The sequence below is a fragment of the Coffea eugenioides genome, chromosome 11 (assembly GCF_003713205.1).
Source record: "Coffea eugenioides isolate CCC68of chromosome 11, Ceug_1.0, whole genome shotgun sequence".
In the NCBI taxonomy this organism is placed as follows: domain Eukaryota; kingdom Viridiplantae; phylum Streptophyta; class Magnoliopsida; order Gentianales; family Rubiaceae; genus Coffea; species Coffea eugenioides.
The window spans coordinates 42483785-42505563 of NC_040045.1; the positions used below are offsets into that span (position 1 = coordinate 42483785).

General features: G+C 35.3%; 2 protein-coding genes and 1 non-coding gene across 3 annotated transcripts; 2 read left to right on the plus strand and 1 right to left on the minus strand.

The window, feature by feature from the left end:
- Positions 1–4654: 4654 nt before the first annotated feature.
- Positions 4655–4726, plus strand: TRNAD-GUC. The gene has a single exon. It is a non-coding gene; the product is annotated as a tRNA-Asp (tRNA).
- Positions 4727–4954: 228 nt separating this feature from the next.
- LOC113752629 lies at positions 4955–12944 on the plus strand. Its single transcript, XM_027296724.1, has 14 exons — positions 4955–5095; positions 6153–6260; positions 6363–6497; positions 6713–7306; positions 7549–7684; positions 7788–8147; positions 8320–8691; positions 9174–9574; positions 9668–9753; positions 9842–10060; positions 10594–10722; positions 11232–11597; positions 12336–12451; positions 12646–12944. Exons 1-14 carry the CDS (start codon positions 4994–4996, stop codon positions 12741–12743), a joined length of 3222 nt encoding a protein of 1073 aa, XP_027152525.1. The 5' UTR covers positions 4955–4993; the 3' UTR covers positions 12744–12944.
- Positions 12945–13475: 531 nt separating this feature from the next.
- LOC113751448 (probable UDP-arabinopyranose mutase 2) lies at positions 13476–16802 on the minus strand. Its single transcript, XM_027295462.1, has 4 exons — positions 16358–16802; positions 14904–15154; positions 14653–14821; positions 13476–14047 (listed from the first exon to the last, which is right to left on the minus strand). Exons 1-4 carry the CDS (start codon positions 16673–16675, stop codon positions 13706–13708), a joined length of 1080 nt encoding a protein of 359 aa, XP_027151263.1. The 5' UTR covers positions 16676–16802; the 3' UTR covers positions 13476–13705.
- Between the last annotated feature and the right edge of the window lie 4977 nt (positions 16803–21779).

A 21779-nucleotide genomic window follows, 5' to 3' on the forward strand; every position in this document is an offset into this window, starting at 1 on the left:
ATAGAGAGAAACAATGGTACACTCACTAGTTTTCCAATTATGCAATGTAAACTAGGGTTTTGTACTTGAACTATTGTAATGGAACAAATCCATACAAAACAAAAAATAGGGGTCCTTCTTTACGTCATAGCATTGATTAAGATAAGGAAATTTTCAAAAACCTCCCCTGAGGTTTCTGACAGTCTCACATGTTGCTCTCAAATTTTAAAAAATTTCACTTGACTCTCCTAGTTTAAACTTTTTGTAACATTTGAAACCCATTTCAAAATATAATATTAAAAAAATCATTTTAGAAGAAAGAGTACAATTTCATTTCAAATTTGCTCTTTTCTTGTGATTTCTTAGTTATCATAACGCACCAAATTTATCTCACAATTTTTATAAATTGATCGATATAGTTCTTTTATAAAAATTGATAACAAGATGAAAAAAAAACTCTTTAATAGTTTTTGTATTATTGGTTCGAACAAGAAATTTTAAATTACTCAAAATTATGAATGATTTACAATATTCTTAAAAATAACTTGCAATACTTCACAACTACGAGAATACCTTTTTGCACACCAGCTTAAAAACAATACAAATAAGTATATATATAATTTTTAGCATACTGTATCGTTTTACTTTTCAAGCCATCTATTTGGGAAAAAATTAGAAAATTCAAAAACATGTAAATGATTTATATATAAAACTTCTTAAATTAACTCAAAACACTTTACAATAAAGAAAAATACTATATTTGTAACCTGCAAAAATTTCAAGTAAGCTTTTCAAATATTAACTCTTGGTATTTGAAAAAATACACTATATTTTGTCCAATCGGAATAAACCTTCATAGCTTTGTTTTTATTTTTCATTTGTTTATTAATATACTCACTATTTTGATAATAAAAAGTAAGACAATAAAAGGGCAAATTTGAAATGAGATTATATCTACCCTCTCAAAATGAAAATTTTAAAATGGGTAGTAAATAATAAAAAAATGTTTAAAATAAGGGAGGCAAATGAGATTTTTCAAAATTTGAGGGTGCCAAGTTAAAACTGTTAGAAACCTCAGGGTAGATTTTTGAAATTATTCCTTAAGATAAAAACATTTTATGTTATAGCGTTTTTCTGTTTCCAAGAAAACGAACTGTTCTCTCACATAGGGGCATGACTTAATTTTGTCAGCAATAAAGTGTGTCGTTTGGCAAATAGTCAAGGTTTTCAAATGCTACTAGTTCCAAGGTTTTCGAATAAATTAAGGAGCCAGTTTTATGACATTCAGCAATAAAAAGAAAAGAAAAAATGAAGTGCCATAACTCAAATTGATCCAGTCTGCACTCTGCAGTTTGCAGTCTGATGTTATACATGAGAAGACAATACCTAGAATTCGTAATAATTGTTCAGGTACACCCCTAAATTCGTCTAAGCATCCCTGCAGCTTCAAACATCTCTTTCCAATTAGCCATCGCATATCTTCTGATCTGATACAGAGTACTTTTAAGCATGTAATTATTTTGCAACTTTTCCTGTTTTCCATAGATTTGAGTAAATATCAAAACCGAACCCAAATGATACGACCGTGGATGAGTTCATATTCCTAATCAATTGCCTGATAAGAAAAGATTAAAATTAATACGCCACCTGAAAACTACATTCTGCCCTACATTTGCATGCATGCCTTCATCCCTTAATAGAATTTATCTATATATATATATAGATGTTATATGAATTGAAAAGCAACTACCTGCCTGGGTAGATGCCTTGACAACATACAAATCTGGAAGGTACAGATATCTTCAGAATGTTGATGAACGTAAAGCAAAAGTATACAGCAACAAAGAATCAAAGCTTGAAGCTTCCTGTCATCTACTGCTTACACTACACTTAGAAATTTACGGGTGGGATGTAAAAGAAAGAAAACTGAAAAAGACAAGAACCTGAAATCACATGTCACAGTCACAGACTGAAATTTAAGGAGGGGAGAAAGCCAGTAAGGTAGGGTTTGTTTTCTGTCTTTAGCTGATGATGGGACTATTCCTCTAGATTGCTAAACATGGAAACTAGCTATTTTTGCTTTTGATTTCCACAACTTTCTTTGCTGGTATAAACGACTTTCCCTAGGTTCTTTTTTTTCCATACGTGCCAGACCAGTCATTAGTTTGTTACTTGTTTTCACCTTACAAATATTAGCGTTTTACAATTGAGTTTTTAATGAGGTTGTCCAATTATTGTACATTATACATGATTCTGATGCAGTTAGAATTACTTTGTCGTACATGTAAACTTTGTTTATATACACCAATTCGATGTAAGAATATAGTTACATCTATTATTATACTCCCTCCGTTCCACTTTGATAGTCATGTTTCTTTTTTCACACAGTTTAAGAAAAAGTAGTTAACTTTATTGGAAAAGTAAATTTAGATTGCTATTTTCCTAAAATACCCTCACATTAAATATGGTACAATTTTATGGTACAATATTCATAGCCATGGCCACGAGATTCCCATTTTGTACCTCGAAGTTTGCTATGTCAACAAGCAATAAACCGCGTACACATTCACAGGCGAGGGTGACTTTGATTATATACGGATTTGGACATAATCATTTGATCTAAGCTATCCCCTCTTTCATATCCATATGTAGAAACTTTGATTGGACGCGTCTCCCCTGCCCCTATCTCTCAGATACTTTGAAGTTGTGTAGATGCAATGTCTGGTAATGAATTGATTGTTGAGCGTTTCATTTGTTCCTTTCTTCCTATCGCATTCGTACGTGGTTCTAATATATCCATAAACTAGTTATTCACACGTGCATTTGCACGGTACCTTTTTATAATCTCGAATTTTTATTTTTTTTGAACAAAAAGTGTTATAAAAGGACTAAAAATGCTATTTTATAAAATTTAACATGCTAATTATAAGACAAACGTTGAAATTAAATAGACTAAAAATAACGAATTTATAACAACTTAATAATTAGTTTTTTCTTTCTTGCTATTAGGTTTCGGGGTCAAAACTTATGTCTCGCAGTTATGGGTAGGAAAGGTGTGGAGAAGGGTGGGAGGATATTTTTTTTTAAAAAAAAAAACTTAATAATTAGTATCAATTGAATCTTATCCCGTAATATAGTTGTGTTTATTCTGCTTAATGGTGGCAAGACAATTCATGAGCAAAGAAGATATGTTAGGAAATAAGTGTAACTAAATATTTGATTCTTTCACTACTAAAACGAACTTTAGAAAGCAAACTAATAGATGATGAGCTTATTATTTTCTCAAATTATTAAAACTAATAAAAGACAAAGAATTTCGAAGAACTTTTACAACCTTGTATTTACATGATACTACTTTGGCCTAAATCAAATTTGAATGGAAAGAGCATAAAAATTAATAGAAAATTTTAGGAAAGAATAACTATTTATACAATTTAAATGGATTTGGTATATATATATATGAATCTTTGAAGGTGAAGGTCATTCTTTGTCCAAATCTTAGTAATAGCAATAGATAATCAAACCAATAATAGGAATAGAGAATGTGATAAAAAATTATTAGAAAAGGAAAGGCATAAGTTGATTGACAAAAAAAAAGTACAATTAATACAAATTTATATAAGGTAGGTCCTGTATAGATTTGTTAAAATTAACTATAAATAAAAAACCATAAAAAGGGCTGTAAATCAATTGTTACGAAAAAAAAGAACAAAATTAAAAAAAAATACAAAATTTCTTACAATATAATTTGCCACATGGCGAGAAGATAGATCGTCTATTTAGTAGAAGATTAGAATACCCAACTAAGTAACCTACCAAAATCGAAATAATCATCATTTTATATTATGTGTGTGTGTGTGTGTGTGATGTTATGCCTTATTTGAATTGCTATTTTTCTACAAAAATATTTTTAGATTTTTTAGAAATATTCTCTCAACTTAATTCTGAACAACTTTTTCAACTCAAGTATATTCAAGAAAATACTACACTGTCATTTTTCTGTAAAAATTTCACAAAAATCTCCAATATACGATCCAATACGGGCTCTTTAGTTGCCGTGTGTTTAATCTATTGTTGCAGCGGAAGGTAACAATTGAAAATAGAAATCAAATGAAAGCTTGATGTTGTTTGCTTGATATGGTTAACAAAGAATCAATGATTTGCGAAGTTGTGTGTAAAATAAGTCTAGTGTAACACCCAAAATTGGAATATGATGGAATATCCAATAGCTTATTTCCTTTGTTTATGAACGTCAAGAAGTATATAGAGGCGCATGCTTTAGAATATTAAGTGCTTGCTTATTCACGGAAAAACAGAATAGATCATCTTCTAGTAGCTTTTCATACAACAAAGGGCAAAAGCCAGGCTTTTAGAGGTCTTTAATGGTACATTCGTTTCAAAGGAATTAAAAACTAATGACATTCAGTTTGAATTATCAGGATTTTCCAATTCAACTTTTTATTGAACTTGTTAAAGTTCCTTATGTATTGGCTATAACGTCCACTTTTCTTATTATCTCACACTTAATAAATCAGGATGCCATTAAAAAAGATTAAAAAGAGAAAGTCAGGATCCCATTAAAAAACTTTAAAGAAGGGTCCCTTTTAAAAAATATTTTAAACAGAAAAAATATATTTATGTTAAATAAATTAAATATTGAGACTCTTATCACCAAGTCGTTGTAGTATAGTGGTGAGTATCCCCGCCTGTCACGCGGGAGACCCGGGTTCGATCCCCGGCAACGGCGTCTTCTCTCTTTTGTTAGATTCATTTTTATAACATCTTTTTCCTATTTGTTTTTCTTTCAAAACAATAAAATACAATCGGACCCACTAAAATTCCCGTCCGCGCATATTTATATCTCGTGAATTTTCGTTCCCGCCATCTTCATTTTCAGCTGCGTCTCTTCCCCCGGTCTCCCACCCTTCCTCTTTCTATCTCTCACAGTACACACACTGAGTACAGTGAAGTAGAAGTAGAATAGAATAGACGACGATCAATTACGCCGTCAACAATGTCAGAAGCCGGAGAGGAGAAATCGGACGGTCTGGAGATCATATCAATCGGCAAGCTTTATAGTGGTTCTTGGGAAAAGAAGTACTGGAGCTGCTCTAGGGTTCGATATTCCATTTTTAACTATTGTATATTTTCTCTCGACGTTTTTCAGTTTGATATTATGCTCAGCTGGTTTTCTGCGTGTTGCGATATGCTTGATCTATAGTTAGAATTAATGTGAATTTTCTTTTTTGGTTGTTAATTTTGAAAATTGATGATATAGATTGGTCGAAAGTGGATGACTTTGCATAATTACGGTATAATTGAAGTAATTAGCAACTCGATTTGTTTGTTTTGACTATTTGTTTAGTTTTCATGTAATGTAATGGAATTATGTGAGGCGAAAACATATATTTTATTTTTCTTTTCTTTCCTTTTATTCAACATAAGAACAGATTATGCAAAGGATACATTTGTCATTCGAGCCTGGGTTAACTATCAGAATACTACAATTTAGTCAAGTTAGGGCTTTTCAGTATGAGAATTATGGTGATGAAATCGGAAAAATATACCGTTTTAGAGAACGGACACCTGTAATGGAAGCGATGTAGAAAAGAAGCTAAGAGATCAGAAAGTTCAGGTTACAATTGTGCATTTCATATAGTCACCACGCATGTTTAATTAAGTATTATGAAAGATAATTGGATGGTCTTGTTGAACCTGGGATTTTCATGTCTTGTTTTCTTGCATTTTTTTGGTCAGGAGATGTGTTTGGCTGCTATTTGTGTTTGTCAAAGGTTTGACCTACTTATAAAGTAGGAACTTTTTCGGATTAATTTTGGATGATTCACATGAATGTTATTTGTCAAACTTTTTTATAAGGATAAAAGGAGATGAATACAGCTAAAACCAAAATGTATCATCAGTGAAGAACAGAACTTCTCATAAACCACACCTGCATACTAAAAATTGCTGAGTGTAGAATATAGGGAATAGAAAAGAGAAGGGGAGCAAGTCGGATTTACTAGTGATGAGTAGGTTCATATGAACGCTGTAAGATATGAACAATGAAACAATTGTACGAAGGAATACAAAAAGAGATGGGAAAGATTAACCTGCTAAAAGTATACTTCAGCTTGGGAAACACCACAATCGGCATAACTTGTCTTTCTTTACAGGGTAAAGATCGTTATCCTTATCCAGTTGGATTTAAAGCTGTTCGGACACAAAATGGGATCAAATACAGGATGGAAATTTGTGAAGGTGTCAAAGGGCCGCTATTTAAGGTGTGTTGATTTGCTAAACACTGCTGATCTAAGGCTACATTTCCCAGTCCATTCTGTGAATGTTATTGTCATAACTACAATGGAACCACCCTTTGTTTGCAGATTGGTTCTACTGATGGACTGTCATGCTCCGGTCAAACTCCAGATATTGCATGGGAGAGTTTTCAGAAAAAAAGAAGCTCTCGTGTAAAGTTTTTGCATGGGAAGAGATTCTCATGCAAGATTGATGGCATGGAGGTGCTGTGTTTTTGTCTATCTTGTCCTATTTTTGCATTTACATTGCTTCACATGTACAATGTAGTGTGTTGTTGGAATTAATCCTGTTGCAGTCTTGAGTATTATGAGCTTTTTAGTATCTCTTACACTTCCTGCAGAGTATTGTAGTAGTAGTACTTTACCAAGATCTAAGCTCATTCCTGATTTGGTGCCATTGTCCCCTGTATAATTGGCAGTTTTTTGGGTTCAAGAATGCATCCGTCCAAAGGTTACTGAGGGAATTAATGGCAAATGCTGGAGGCATTGTAGAACAAAATTTGCTTCCATCTGAATTTTGCTCTGAGGCTTCTGAGACAAGAATTCCAATTCAGCTAACTCATTTCAGTTTGGATCATGATATGCTATTGGGAAAACCACAGGTCACGGGGAAGAGAAGCAGGAAAGAGAAAATGATCAAAGCTACATCGCAGAGTGTGACAGATCTTAAAAGAATTCGACCTCAAAATGGGGAACATGATGTTGTTGCTTCAAGTAATGGGCTGACGGGTCAAGAGGATTGTAGTGACAGGCTTCACTTGATAATTCCTACTTTGAAAGAACATCATCTGAGCAAGAGTGCAAGAGATTTCCAGAGATCAACAAACTTGGACCCCGTGATTGAGGAAGAACTTGTAGCTTCAGTACAAGATCATCGACTGTTGAATTCTTTTGATTTATCTGATGATCTGAAAGTTGATGGTCACATTCCACTTGAACAAAGCAAGCCTATTAGCTCTGGAATTTCTACAACCATTGGAGAAGAGGGCAACTTGCCTGAAGACAAAGAACATGTAAGCAGATTCAGCTTATGTTACTAAAGGCCATCTTCATGCAATTGAAGTTTTGCTTGCACCATGGTCTTGAAGTTGTTGGTTTTTATTCACTTCATGTGGCTTTGTACCTGTTAGATTAAAAACATGATTAAAATACGAATCATTTCAAGTTTTGCTATTCCATAACTTTTTGTGAACTCAGATGTCCTGGAATTGGTTTGTCAGTCAGCTTACCTGGTGTTATCCTTACAATGTCCCAGCTTGACAGATCAAAAGTTTCAGCTGGACTCCAGTTTAATTGCTCCATAGGAGAAGATGAAGAAAGGGAGAGAATATGTCCTAAAACAATCCATGATGCTGAACTTTGTGTGCCTAATACATTAGATCACCCGCCAGGTACCATTAACTAATTATCCATTGTTACTAACAAGAATTTGATTGCTGAGACATCAGTCAATATCTGCCACTTATTTGTGGATGGTTATGGTTGTTTCCTCAGATGATTTGTCTAATTCTTTTGCCCATCAAGTTAAAAAAGAAGTACCGACAAAATATTCCCCCAAGTTGGACAATGCAATTGCCACTGACAAGGCCATTCTTGAGGATTTAGCAACAGAGTCTGAGTCACTTCGAGAAGATGAGATTAGCACATCTAATTCAAATGTCAGTTCCGGGAAAGGTGATTTAGATTCAGTTGGTCAGGATATTGCCAAATCAATGATGACAGTCCTGCTTCCTCGAGCCCTTCCTCTGCTCAACACATTTTCAAGAAAGAAAAAGAAAAATCTTAAGCCTTCAGAAATGTCTGCCATTGTAACCACGTCTGAAAATGAAAAGATTGACAGAATAGCTATTCCTGGTAAAGCATCGATGTATAACTCCCTTGAATGTTACAGTTTAGCTGATCTAGTGTTGCTAGTTATGCCTCAGTTGTCCTTGTACCTTTGCTACTCTATGCAAAGGTGCTGTAACAACATTTTCTTCTACTGTGACCCCTTTTTTCTTGTTTTTTCTCTATGTCAAACTTGCAGTCAGAGAGCTTCCAGAAACTGCAGAATTGGACCAGAATAAGGAGGACCAAATTTCTTCTAGGAATCTAGAATATGATGGTCGTATGAAATCTGTTGTTCCTGATAGCTTCGATGACAGTGGAAGTGGAGATCTTCTGATAGATAATCTGCGCCTTCTTGAGACTGCAGATAGGAAAACAAGTCCTCACTGCAACAGAGAATTGGCTTTGAATCATGGGATTGATATCTGCAATGACTCAACATCTAAAGCTTCTTTAGGATCCACATTTCCCAGTAAAAATGATGCCTTCACAAGCTTCAGTGAGAAGTCTTTGTGTATTCAAAAACAGACTATGAAGGACGACACCAAGACTTGTCCTGATTATAGTGAAGGTACTAATAAAAGATTGCCTGCAGAGAATCTCCTTTTTTATCACTGTTTATGGTACACTTGTTTCAACATACACAAGTGAAATATGACACTAATTTAGTGCGTCCAAAGAAAAATGTTCACGTTCACTAAAGAATCAATATCACGAGCAAGGCAGCTTGTCCTTAACTGAAACTTCATTTGAGCTGCTGAATCAAAAGTGTACCCTATTTCTTTGTTAAAATTGGATGTAAACGATGCTAGTGGTGTTTATGATGTAGAACAATGTCTGATTGTAATATTGGTCTCCTGCCTAGAAGTTCTTGCAGTTGACACCCAAAGCCCTAAAAAGTTGATCATTGGTACTGGAACTAGGGTTGAGAAAGAAGAACCTAGATCTATGACTGTTAAAAGGCTTTGTAAGTGCTGATGGAGAACCTTTTACGATGACTTATCGGACAAGAAATCCTTGTTTCTGACTTCAGATGATATTTTTGTGTTTCAGACATTCTTGATTTAACTACGTCATTTTTAGACCAAGAACTTGCTGATCTTGATATTCCCACATCGAATTCGCTGATCCAGAGGGTGAATTCTGATAATGTGGCACAAAAGCATGAAGCCAAAGATTGTTCAAAAATGAATAATAATGCAACTTCCCTCCTTAATGCCAAGCTGGAAGAGGTTCTCAAGCTTGTTGGCTGCTATATCCACCCGATGCCAGTTTTATCTGTGCTATTGAGAATGGTAGGGAAGGAAATCTATATATGTGCGCTTTGTGGCTCCCTTGCACAAGAGGACAAGATTCTCTTTGTCTACAGTACTCCAGTTACTGGAGAAAAGACAGGATCCCCTTCTTTTGTTGGTCATGCATCAGTTATCTTGGATGATGCCTTTGGGAGAAATGTAAGATAAACTTTCCTATAACTCTTTCTTTCTTTTACTGCAGTAGTGCTGGAGTTGCTAGCTGTACATTATAGACATGCTTTCTTTCAGCAGATTGCTGTGGATAATTCTTGTTTGCATTTCACTCCAGATGGACAATCTCTTGTTCTACTGAATAGCATAAAAGTGCCCTGCTGCAGGTTTCTACTTTATTTTTCCTGCATATATACTTACCCATGGTTTATGAAATTCTTGTAGTTCTAAAATGTAGATTTTATGTGCTCTCAGGGAGGGTAACATTCATTGTCCTTGCCAGTTATGTACTTCAGATTGTTTTGAAAAGAATGCAGTAAAAATTGTGCATATAAGAGTTGGCTATGTCTCAGTGATCAACAAACTTAAAACTGCTCAAACTGTATGCTGTATACTAGTTTGTGAGCCTAATCATCTTGTTGCTGCTGAAGAGAGTGGGAAGCTCTGCCTTTGGGTCATGGACTCAACATGGAGGTAAATTCTTCGAAGGGGTTACTTTTCCTTTCTTCTTCTTGTCTATATGTTCCTTATTCATTAAGGCATCATGGATATTTAAACATTGATATTCTCCTCGATTGACGTCTTAGTGTATTAATGGGCAAAAACATCTTCTTCCTTATACTGCCTGGTTAAAAGATTACTGATGAAGTGCTGCATTATGTGGTTTTATTCCTTCATTGGATTGTCTATGGATTAGGAAGAACTGAATACTGTGTACTAGCAAGTTCATGGCATCGTTTCAATTTTGCTTCAACTCCATAATAGTTGAGCTTCACACAAGATTAATTATTTGGTGAATGAGAACTTTCTGGTTAACGAATATTAGTAACTGCCAAAATGTTCCGACAATCATGAGTGGTATTGTAACTTTCTTTGCTACATTACTTGTTCAGTGGCTCACATCTTACGGCTGCCAAGGTTTTGTGTTTCTACTCTAATATTGTTTGGGATAATTGCTTGCTCCAGCAGTGTCTGAAGCATCACTAAATCTGGTTCTTTATTTGCAGTTCGCAGTTGGAGGAATGTCATTTACCTGTGGCAGATAACTGGCCGCCTTCTCCTGTTGAACTGAAGAAACTTCCAAAATCTGCTTCTTTAATTATTGGTCATAACGGATTTGGCGAGTTTAGCATATGGTATGCTAGCTTTGATCACAAATGCAATCAAATGTGCTTACTTTTACATGTTTTATAGTAATCTGTTACCATGCATATTTGTCCTTGGTCTCTAAAATGACAAGCCATGCTAAGAGAGTTCTATGTTGGATGAACTTCTCATTCTGTTTCACCAAACAATTCATGGAACTGCAAAAACTTTATCATCTAGGTTAGTTCTGCTGACCTTTGTGAAGTTTACTGGTTCTATCTCAATGTCCCTTTTATATTTTGGTTGATGCAATAAACATGGTAATTAACCAGCTCTATGTTGTCATTGATTTAATTTTACCTAATGAATGGTAAATAATATTGCGAAACAAAATTTTTGGTTCTTGTTTGATCCAGTTCTGTGTCATTACTAAATGTGTTCAGAATAAAGTTGGCTAGGCTGCTGAATGCTAAAACAAGCCTAAAAGATATAGCCACATTGATAAGAATGTTCATAGTTTCTCCTTATTGATACTCTAATTAGACTTCAACTTTTGCAGGGATATTAAAAAACAGATTCTCGTATTGAAGTTTTCTGGTCCGAGCACTACAATCTCTAAATGCATTCCAATTAGCTTCTTTCAGTGGCAAAGAAAAGGCAATGTTCCCCCTTACTACAACCAGGAAGAGCTTATCAACGAGGTTCTAAATGCAACAGAAATGTGGTTCTCTGGAGAAGATAGCGAACTGGTCCGACCAATAGAGGCTGAAGATCTGGCCATCTGGCTTCTTGTCTCAACTGTGTCATGTCTTGACTTCCAACCTAGCTATAAATCAGGTGATTGGCAGATGGACTCAGTTGGATCTTGGAAGCTTGCTCTCCTGGTTAAAAACACAGTGGTGATGGGAAGTGCATTGGATCTTAGGTACTACCCAAATAAATTAGATGAATACTATTAGAGAGACATATTATAGTACTATTCTGTGTTAGTGCTACTTGTTTGCTTTGCAAATAGTGGATAAAGGATTTAAAGTTCCCCATTTCTTATGGTGTTGACTTTCCCGTAGGATCAAAATACTTGTAGCACATTACACTGAGTTCCTCGGATTTTAAAGAATATCCATTCTGGAATGCCTAATGAAGGAATCAATTTCAGAGTCAATATATGCCTCATGCCAACCTTTTTCTGGTATTTGGTGGAAACAGCAATTTAATAGTCAACTTCTTGACCTAAAGTTCACACGTTTCCTTAATTATTACAGCCTTGCAATTTGATCAAAGACTGCAATGGTTTATTTGATGAAGCCATGAAAGTCTTTTTAAGTTGGATTATGTTCAGGATAGTATAGTCATTTTCCTAGTTTGGGCTCCACTATTTGACCAGCCAAAGGGCAAGCAAACTTACTGAGGGTGAAAGGTACAAGATAGTGTCCGTAATAAGCAGCTCTGCAGAGTTGACGTTTGAACTTTCTAAAGTGCAACATGCAAACCATAAGCTTGATTCGTGCCGTCATACTAGTAATGATGCATCCATGTGAGCTCCAGAATATATGAACTTGGACTTCTAATCCTTCTTCTGATCCACATTGTGCTTTATTTTTGAGCAGTTCATATTTTGTTTGCTTTTGCTTTAGAGGTTAAATAACAGAAGTCCTTCCTGCAGGGGTGTTGCAGCTGGTGCATCACTTGGTCATGGAATTATTGGTAGATCTGATGGGCTAGTTTACATGTGGGAACTTTCTACAGGAATTAAAGTTGGTAATCTACATCAGTTCAAAGGTAATCTCACATTGTGAGTAACAAATATTTCTCAAAATTGGCAGACTTTTTGTCTAATGCCTGCCATCTTTTCTTGCTAACCGTTTCAACTCGTGTTTTTATGTGTTTGTTTGACAAAGAACTTTGCTAATTCTTCATTTAGGTTACTATTCCCAGTTTGATTATGCACTAAATGTTCTAAATTCTTCATTTAGGTAGCGGAGTGTCATGTATAGCAACTGATATGTCAAAACCTGGAGCTTTGGCTGTTGCAAGCGATGGAGGTGAATTGCTAGTATATGTGTACCTGTGAAGGGCTTCTGCCGATTGGCGGATGCAGCTTTAAAATGAAGAGCCAGTCATTAACCTTTCCTGCTCCAGATTTAATCTTTATCATCTTAGAAACAAAATCAATCAGAAATTATGATGTCTGAAGCCTGAACTCAGTCTAGAAGTATACATGAAATAAGTGTAGCAAATTTGGAAGTTCAGAATTTTTCTTCTTATCCTCCAATGTCCCACCATGTTTCCCATTGATGATTTGCTCTTTCTTTTGTTCTTGTTCCTTGTTATAATACGAACAGGTTATTCATAGAGTCACGATGAAGGTAAGTCAGACCCAGTGGTAGCTTTTTCACGGAAAAAGACCAGATCGTATGATTTATGATCTAGCAATAAAATCTGGTGGCATTTAGCAACTGTTTACGGAAAGGTGAGTCAAGCAGACTTAAAAAGCACCTTGTCGATGTTTATAGTCCACTGTAACAAATTAATAATATAGAAAAGAAGCGCCAGGTTTGACACATTTGGAATTAAACAAACTCCTTTTGTTTTTATTTGGAAGAGCAAATTAGATCAAATATTTTCATTAGCGAAAGAATGAACATGATCGAAGAAGCCGTTATAAAGGTCACTTCAAATATGCAAATCGTTTTCCTAATCAACCGATTTCACTGCAGCCTAGACTGACGATTCATTCTATGGAAAGAAAACAAAGGCCGGTTGGTTAACGTAATAAATAACGTCTGAAACCTTAATTTGAATATTACCACTAATAAATAATAAAGGTTACATAATGAATTACGGAAAGAAAGCGAGGGCTATAAATAAAGTATACCATTCCGCAATGTTGAATACAATCTCAACGAAATTGAAACTCCAAACTATCAAAGGAGGGAAAGGAACTAAATGGGGGCCAACTCATCGTTAAAAGTCAACTAAAAGAGAGAAGGCCACAAAAATATTAAAGTAACTAGTAGGTTGGCTAAATGGAAATTATTTAGCTTTGACATTGGATGTCTTGGCTGGAGCTTCGCCTGAAGGGTTGAGCTCATCCCAGGCTTCAATCCATGTCACCATGGCATCTGCCAACTTGGTGAAGTAGGGGTCGACATTGGCAAGCTTAGCCTTGACCTGCTTGGCAAGTTCAGTGTAGCACTGCTGGACAGTTGTGCATTCCTTAGGCAGGGAGACAGCCTGGAAAAAGGGGATTATCTCTTCCTGCCAGTAGATACCCTTGTACTCTTTCTTCAGATTAACAAAAGGATTGCTTGCCTTGCTGTGCCATATGTAGGGCAGACCAGTCTTGATCCCCAGACCCAGATGGTCACATATAACCTGCAATTTGACAATGCATTATTACGGTCATGCTTTATTAAGAATGTCAAAGATAATTTCACTAGCAATCACAAGGCAATTACATTTTCTAAAAAAAAAATTTGTCCAAATATTATGACTTTGAGGGTGCTGATTTATTGAAGTTACTGTGTTCAAGCAAAAGCAAAAACTAGGATCACGAGAGATATCTATCAGAATACAGTTCATTCTATTCTCCCCGCTTAATATTGTAGTGCACATTAAGTTTCGTGGTGGTTTAAGATGTCCAAAAGGAAACAACATAGTTCAAATGTGCCCAGGAAGTAAATACCCAGATGCATGCTAGTCCAAGCTATAGGACTCAGAAAGCAAGTGGTTAAACAAAGAAGATGATGCTTCCTCTGAGCATTAAAGGTGTCATTGGATAATAATTTAGTTCTAATCCCTAAATGTAGCAACAGAATGTGTGACATCTGATCAAAACTGAATGAAACATCTCCTGACCAGCTTTCCAAAATTGTATAAGCTCTTGATATCAAAATGTCAACTCGGATGGCGTGTTATAATAGAAGAAAGGAAAAAAAAATGATCCTCAAAATAAATTAAGGTACAGGGCTCCTTTGTACCTTAGTACACCAGCCAGCCCACATATCATCGTAGCGACCAATGGGTTGGCCATCACCCATGAGCCCAAAGTACATTGCAGGTCCAATCAGCTCACGATTGAATGCCAAATTCATACCACACATGGGGAATAAAGTACCCTTCGGAATTGTCATGACTGCATCCACATATCTGCAAAGGTGAACGCTCATTAGGCGTGAAACAAGAAGTTTGGATGCAAGCTTTTCATGAGCCACATAAATGATTCACATACCTGGTATTCCTCTCACGTGGCTTAACAAGCTGTGTGGGTGCATCATAATCAGGAATATTAAGCCAAAGGCCATGAGAAACAGCTGTTGGAACACCCTCACGAAGACTGAAAGGGTAGCCACGCACAAAGTCTGCGCCATCTCTGTATGGATCATAAAGAGTATTGAAAAAATATGGAGTAGCAGGACTCAAAATATTTTTTATGTGCTGCTCAAGGGCATTGATATCCTTGCCAGATGGGTCTTTAGCAACCTGTTCATTGTGATGGAAGAAGGTTTTAGAAAATTACAATGATCGGGCATGCTTCAACAACTGTAAATGCTGAAAAGGTAAATGATCGGCCAACACAACTTGAAACTAAGCATTTCACTTTCAAGATATCATATCCGAAACAATGATGACATTGTGTAACATTCTCCATTCAAAAAACAGGAAAACAACAGCAAAAAGCAAAACTCGAATTAATAGATGCAACTGACAAGAACTTCAAAAACTAAACATGGTAGGAAGGAAAACTGACAAACTGCTATTCTCATAATATGACATTTTGCAGTCCAACTTGAAAGGAGCCTTTTTGAAGGGCCTATGACAAGGCCATTGAAAAGGAGTTTCATCATTGCATAATGGGACCATATGATAGCAAATCACAGATTAGATCTCTGGGCCTTTGTTATTCGCTCACCCAACCGTCAAAAGCTGCTCAAAATAATTATCTGGTGGTTATACTCTTCTTTAGGAATCTAAGTAGCAAAATTACAATTAGAAAATATCCAAGTCCTTTATTAGATCTGGCGGACAAAATATCCATATAGCAGATCCATAAAAAACTGTTCCGTTTTTAGCAATAAATATCGGCAAAAACCATTCTCCCGCAGGAAGATAGCATCAAGCAGATCGATCACAAATTTATACTTGTAATCAGGAAACAACAGAATCTCTGAACTTCTTTCTAACTTGCAGGGAGAAGCAACATTTTCAATTGCAGGATCCTTTCGTACACAAGTCACGCGGATCAGCGAAGATGACACAGAAAATAAAACACCACGGACACACACAGAAACTTACATTTTAATTTTCCTAAAAATTGACTTGCAAGCACGGAAAATTCAAATTTGCAACAAAAACAACACGAAAACCTATCAATGAGCAAGATCATAGCAAATTCGTCATAAAAATTCAAACTTGAATTTTGTTGACAAACCAATCTGAATATACAGCATACAAAATCTCAATTGTCCACGATCCAAAAACAAAAAATTAAATTAAAAAAAGTATAGAAAAAGGCTATTCCACCCATCTAAATCCTGAAAATTCAGCGGGATTTTAAATCAAAAAAGAAAAAAAATTGACGCCTCAAAACAAATCAAGCTCCGATCTTTACACCGCAACAACAAAAGGGCACTTGTAAAAATCATCAAAATACAGAAAAAAGGTACAAAAAGAAAATTGACTTACGAAGCAGTCATCATCAATTGTATAGATGTACTTCTTCTTAGACACCATGTACCCAAAGCACCTACAAGCAGAGTCCTTAAAGGAGATGCAAGAGGCCTTAGGACCCAGAATTCTGTTGATATCATTCCTATTATAGAGCTCATAATCAAAGCCTTCTGGGACCTTGATGGTTTTTGAAGGGTCTCCATCTTGAACGATGATGAGATGGTATGGCTGAAAAAATGGCCTCCACATCTCCAAGAAATCCAAATTCCGGATTGTTGGGATGACTATATCAAGCTCATCTTTCAGCAATGGAGTTGGGCTGACTCCTGCCATTGTTGGTAGCTCTAAACTCTATCGACGCTGGGGGAAAGAATAGAATTAGAACTTCGAACTTGAAGGCAGGGATTTTGGAGCGTTTCAGGTCTAGGTCAGAAAAATAAGGGTCTTGGTCTCTTTTATAGACTGTTAATAAAACGTTAGGGAAAAAATTGATTGATTTATGACCAGAATGGGAATAGGAATAGAAGTAGTCATTGGTCAGAATTAGATTGTGTCGCGTCTTGATTGGGTGTTTCAAGGAGGGTTGGGAAGAAACGGTCAGTACTAGTTCTTTTATTTTCATTTTTTATTTTTAAAAGCTGAATAGAGAAATTATTTGTTGAAAAATAGTTTTGTCAAAAAACATTAATGGATGTGTTTGGATTGCAAAGAAAAATTGTTACGTTTTCCGTAGATATATTGTTCAATCACATTTTTACTTCAAATATATCAAATTATTAGAATAATTTTTTTACAAAAAAATCTAAAAAAAATAATCCAAACAAAACCTAAGGTTGTCTTGTATCATTTTCTTTTTCGAATAGAAATTCAGAAAAACTTATTTTTATTTTTGGTGTGTAGTTTTCTTTATTGGCAAATAATTACAGCGTAAAAAGCGAAGTCCAAAGCGCCATTGGTTGTAGGGTCAGGTATTACTATGTAATTGTTTTAGATAGCTAGTTTTCCTTAGCAAATTACTGTTATTAGTCATTTTCTGGTAAGGGTTATATCCGCTAATTTCGGCGCATCTCTAAGTACGTGCAAGTTTCAGTCGGTGGTATGCAATAACAAATACTATTAAATAGTCCGCCTTGTTTGGACAGTCATTTTTCGCTGAAAAATTACATCATTTTTCGTAATCACATTTTTCTATTACCGTTTTTTCTCACATACATCAAATCGCTACAATAATTTTTTTATAAAAAATTCTCGAAAATGCAATCCAAACACAACCTAAACCATCTGTTTTGACAAAGCATTCTACTATTAATCCAAACATTATATGCTTCTAGAATTCTTTTGTGATGCATAGTATTTCCAGTATCCGTGTCCACTGTAAATTTGTTTGGGGGTCCAATTTTTAACAGCTTAGTCATTTATAGACAATTTAATTTGTTATGACATCTAGGAATTAATTAGTAATTAAGTTGAACATTTTTCTGGGCTTAATTTCTCAAAATTCAAATGTAGGCGGGTATTAGTTCTGGCCAGACTAGCTAACATGGAGCAAATAACATATAGTATAACAGAAGTGTACAACCAAAAAAAAAAAAAAAAAAAAAATAAAGAGTACAGCCTACACTTTAAGTGCTTTATAAATGCTTAGCACCCATAACTTTAATCTTATGAATATCATATCATATGTATCACAGCAGCCCAAGTGGGGCGAGTGAGAACTTAGTAGCCGGCAAAGGACAATTAGAAGAAGTCTACGTTAGCTGTAATTCCACCTGTTGTTCATTGGCCAACGCAACAATGATGATGTACAGTACAACTTTGGTAGATAAAAAAGAACTTAAAAACTGGTACTAGCTAGTACTGATGAATTCAAAAGTTGATTGACCAAGTATATAAACTTTTGGTCATGGGCGAAGGTGATTTTTTACTTTACTTGTTTTGTTAGGCAAAGAGTTGAACTAAAATACAGATAGTTGGGTCTTCTTGCAATTGCATATTTCAACACTAGAATGAATGGACTAACAGCAACGCGGTTTGAAGAAGCAAATTTCCGTTCCACGAATAATAGACTGAATGGTAGTGACTAAAATGAGGCTTGCACGAAGGCTTTCCAAACTTGTATGTTCATTGCTTCGCAGCTAATCTACACCTACGTATGACCCTTAATCTTTACAATAAACCCTTCAACTATTATTATTCCCATGCAATCACATCACATGCAATAATGTGCACCGACAGGCTTTACCCTATTGCTTCTAATCCTGCAATGGAAAAATAAACTAGAAAGGACAGATTCTAAGGCACTAGAAATTATTGTATATTACTTCTGCGCCTGAACCAATGGTTAGATCCGAATTAAGTTGCATGCACTCCAAACGAGTATATATATATATATATATATGGCTTCTTTCATTGCATCCCTTCGTAAACTTCGAAGTTTTAAACACTTCATATGCAAGACATTAAAGACCCATATGTGGAAGGAAGGTCTAAAGGAACTATTTGATAGATCAAGTTCTCTCGATCTATTCTTTTCTAGAATGTTAAAACTTGTCTTTATTTACTGCAAGATTTTTGTACCTTGAGATAATATACTTTTCATTAAAAGTTCACGTTTTATGGCAATGCTTATTTACTCTTCATGTTTATTTTTTTTCCACTATTCTTGTTTGCTTTGGAGAAGATCTATTCTCAATTAAGTCGCACAAAGGATATGAAGATTGAAGTCTAAGTTAAAATATACGTAATGTAAAATGAAATTTTGGAACTAACACCAGATTGAATATTTTCTCACTCTTTTTACAACATTATGCAAAAGACTAGATACTTTACATTGATTTGGCTTTTGCCTCACTATCTATTCTACCTATAAAGTATTTTTCTCAAAAAAAAAAAAAAAGCTTGAACCAATGTGAATTCTCATAGATTTAATAATTTCAGAGAAATTAGCTGAAGGTAAACTGCGAAACAAATGTCCCCAGTAACTATAAATGGTGAGGCAAATTTGTGTCACTGCTCTTAAAACGTTTACATGCACGACTGTGTCACGGTATATCTGTGTTGTATAAATTAGAGAGTTGAATAAAAGAGTAATGAATTGGAAGGAAATGGCGTGGTCAACTCGTTGCTGCGTCTTGATCTTGGAGATTATTATTATTATTATTATTTTGATGACATGGGGGTATCTGGGCCGAATCCACTGCGGTCCGGGAGAGGACGCCTCAATCCACTCCGAGCACGATAATCATGGAACTCGAACACTGATCAATGCCTTAAAAAAGGACTACACGACCGGCCGAGCTATCCCGCGGGGCTCTTTGAGATTAGATGCTTACTGAATTTTGAAATGATTTCCTAGCTTACCGAGTGGGGAATTTTGAATTTTTTGAGTAGCTCTCGATCCAGTTAGTTGTGTTGATAATTTGAGTTCCCACCAATTATGATGAAAAAATTGGCGGCTCTAGGAATGTAATTCAATTGCATTGCCATCTTGGGACACTCGGCTGCAGAGATGAATGTTTTATTGTTATGTTGGCTGTTCAATTGTCCCCAAAAAAAGAAAAAATAAATAAATCAATTGGCGTTAGTAGTAGAGCGATCGATATTTTATTCATAGTTGAACATTTCTAAAATTTTGGTTGTACTTCTAAATTGCATTTCTAAATTTAGAAATTTTTAGTTGTAGAGCGATATATTATTGCATTTCTACATTATTTTTGGTTGTTAATGTGTAAGGAAATACAGAGGAAATCATCAAATAGTAGATAAACTCATAAAAAAGCAGTAGTAGCTGATTTCCTTTTTTTGTTTCTTATAACTAGGGGGAGATCCCTCACACTCTTAATACCTGTGAAGTTAGTACCTGTGTGGTGAAAGAGTTATTGAGGTAGCAATTAACAAATTTCTAAGAAGACAGTGGAAGAAAGCAAAACAAAAGGTGTCTTAACAATTCCTACATGCTTAATTAGCGTGAAATACCTTAGAAATTGACCTTTTGAAATGGCAACTTTATGGACAATGGAGCAAGTTCCATAAGATAATAATACTTGATAGTTCTCACATATTAGTACCGTCTCAAACATGTCCCAATCATTGATTTTAATTGATGACATTTTTCTATTTGCACTAATTACACTCTCTTCCGACAAATTTCCAACAATCTACCACACCCACATTTAAAAGGGCACTATCGTAACAACATATTGAAGCATGCATGACCATGTTGTACTTTGTACTTAACCATTTGCATTACACTTTTCTTCTTGCATATTTACCTCTCTAGACGTCAGATGAAGTTTTCCTAAAAGTCAGCTGCAAAGTGCTTTTAATATATGTATAGGATGTCAATAAATAAAAGGTATGGTTTTGTAAAAGAAGTGGAAATGACTGGATATTCATCTAAAATATTTTATTTTCTCAAAACCTTATTATTTTTATTTTTGAAGTGCACGAAAAGTTTAGGGAACAAGTAGTTTTTTCAATTCTGGCAGGTTCGACCATTGAATCCAGAACCAATTAGGTATTCGGTCTGATTTTCCTTAAAAAACTTACTAATTCAATCTTGGTCAACTCCATAAAAAACTGTGTTAAACCGGTGAGAATTCTTTTTTTTTTTTGTTCAAATATATCTTTCAAACCCAGTCAGAAAACCGCTTTAAATTGTCAATGCAAAATCGGTTATAACCGTTTTTTCCATTTTTTTTAAAACATTTTAACTGACCTTTAAATGAAAAAGGAGGTACTACGAGGGAACCCTAAATCCTTATATTTTCGCCATTCACTACTCCTCTTGTTGTCGCTTGACCCACTTATCCTTCCTTAACTTGACACCGTCAGCCTCAACTCCAATTTGACACCCATAGCTTCATCTAGTTTACATCTCTCCATTTACACCGTCAGCAAAAATACTCTTGAGTAGTAGTAGAATTATGCTCAAGATGACATTCCATGCCACCTAGTTGCTTTGGATGGTATAATATGGACTATGGAGCTTGCAGTACTTATCTAGGACAAAGATGACCTTAGCATTGTCTTAGCACATTTTGTGACAGCCCCACCTCCCCCTAAGGCGAACCAAAGGTTCGGCGGACCGCCTGCCCAACTCTCGCCAGGACTCACTCACTCACTACAGTCCTTAATTAAATTACAATGCACATCTCAAATATTACATCAAAATCTCCATGAATTTACATATCATAACGAAGCAAATACTAATTCCCAAACGTAGAATGTACACATACATTCGTTCAATTCCAAACATTCAAACAATCCCAACTATTACACAAGAACAACTAAATTCAAACTGTACAAGAGATATTCCATCCAATCACACAAATAACGTAACACCAGTACTTCCTTTTGCCTCGAGCCCTGTGGGGAGAAAATTATTTTTGGGATGAGCTAGAAGCTCAGCGAGTGACCAGTAAAAATCAAGAATCAA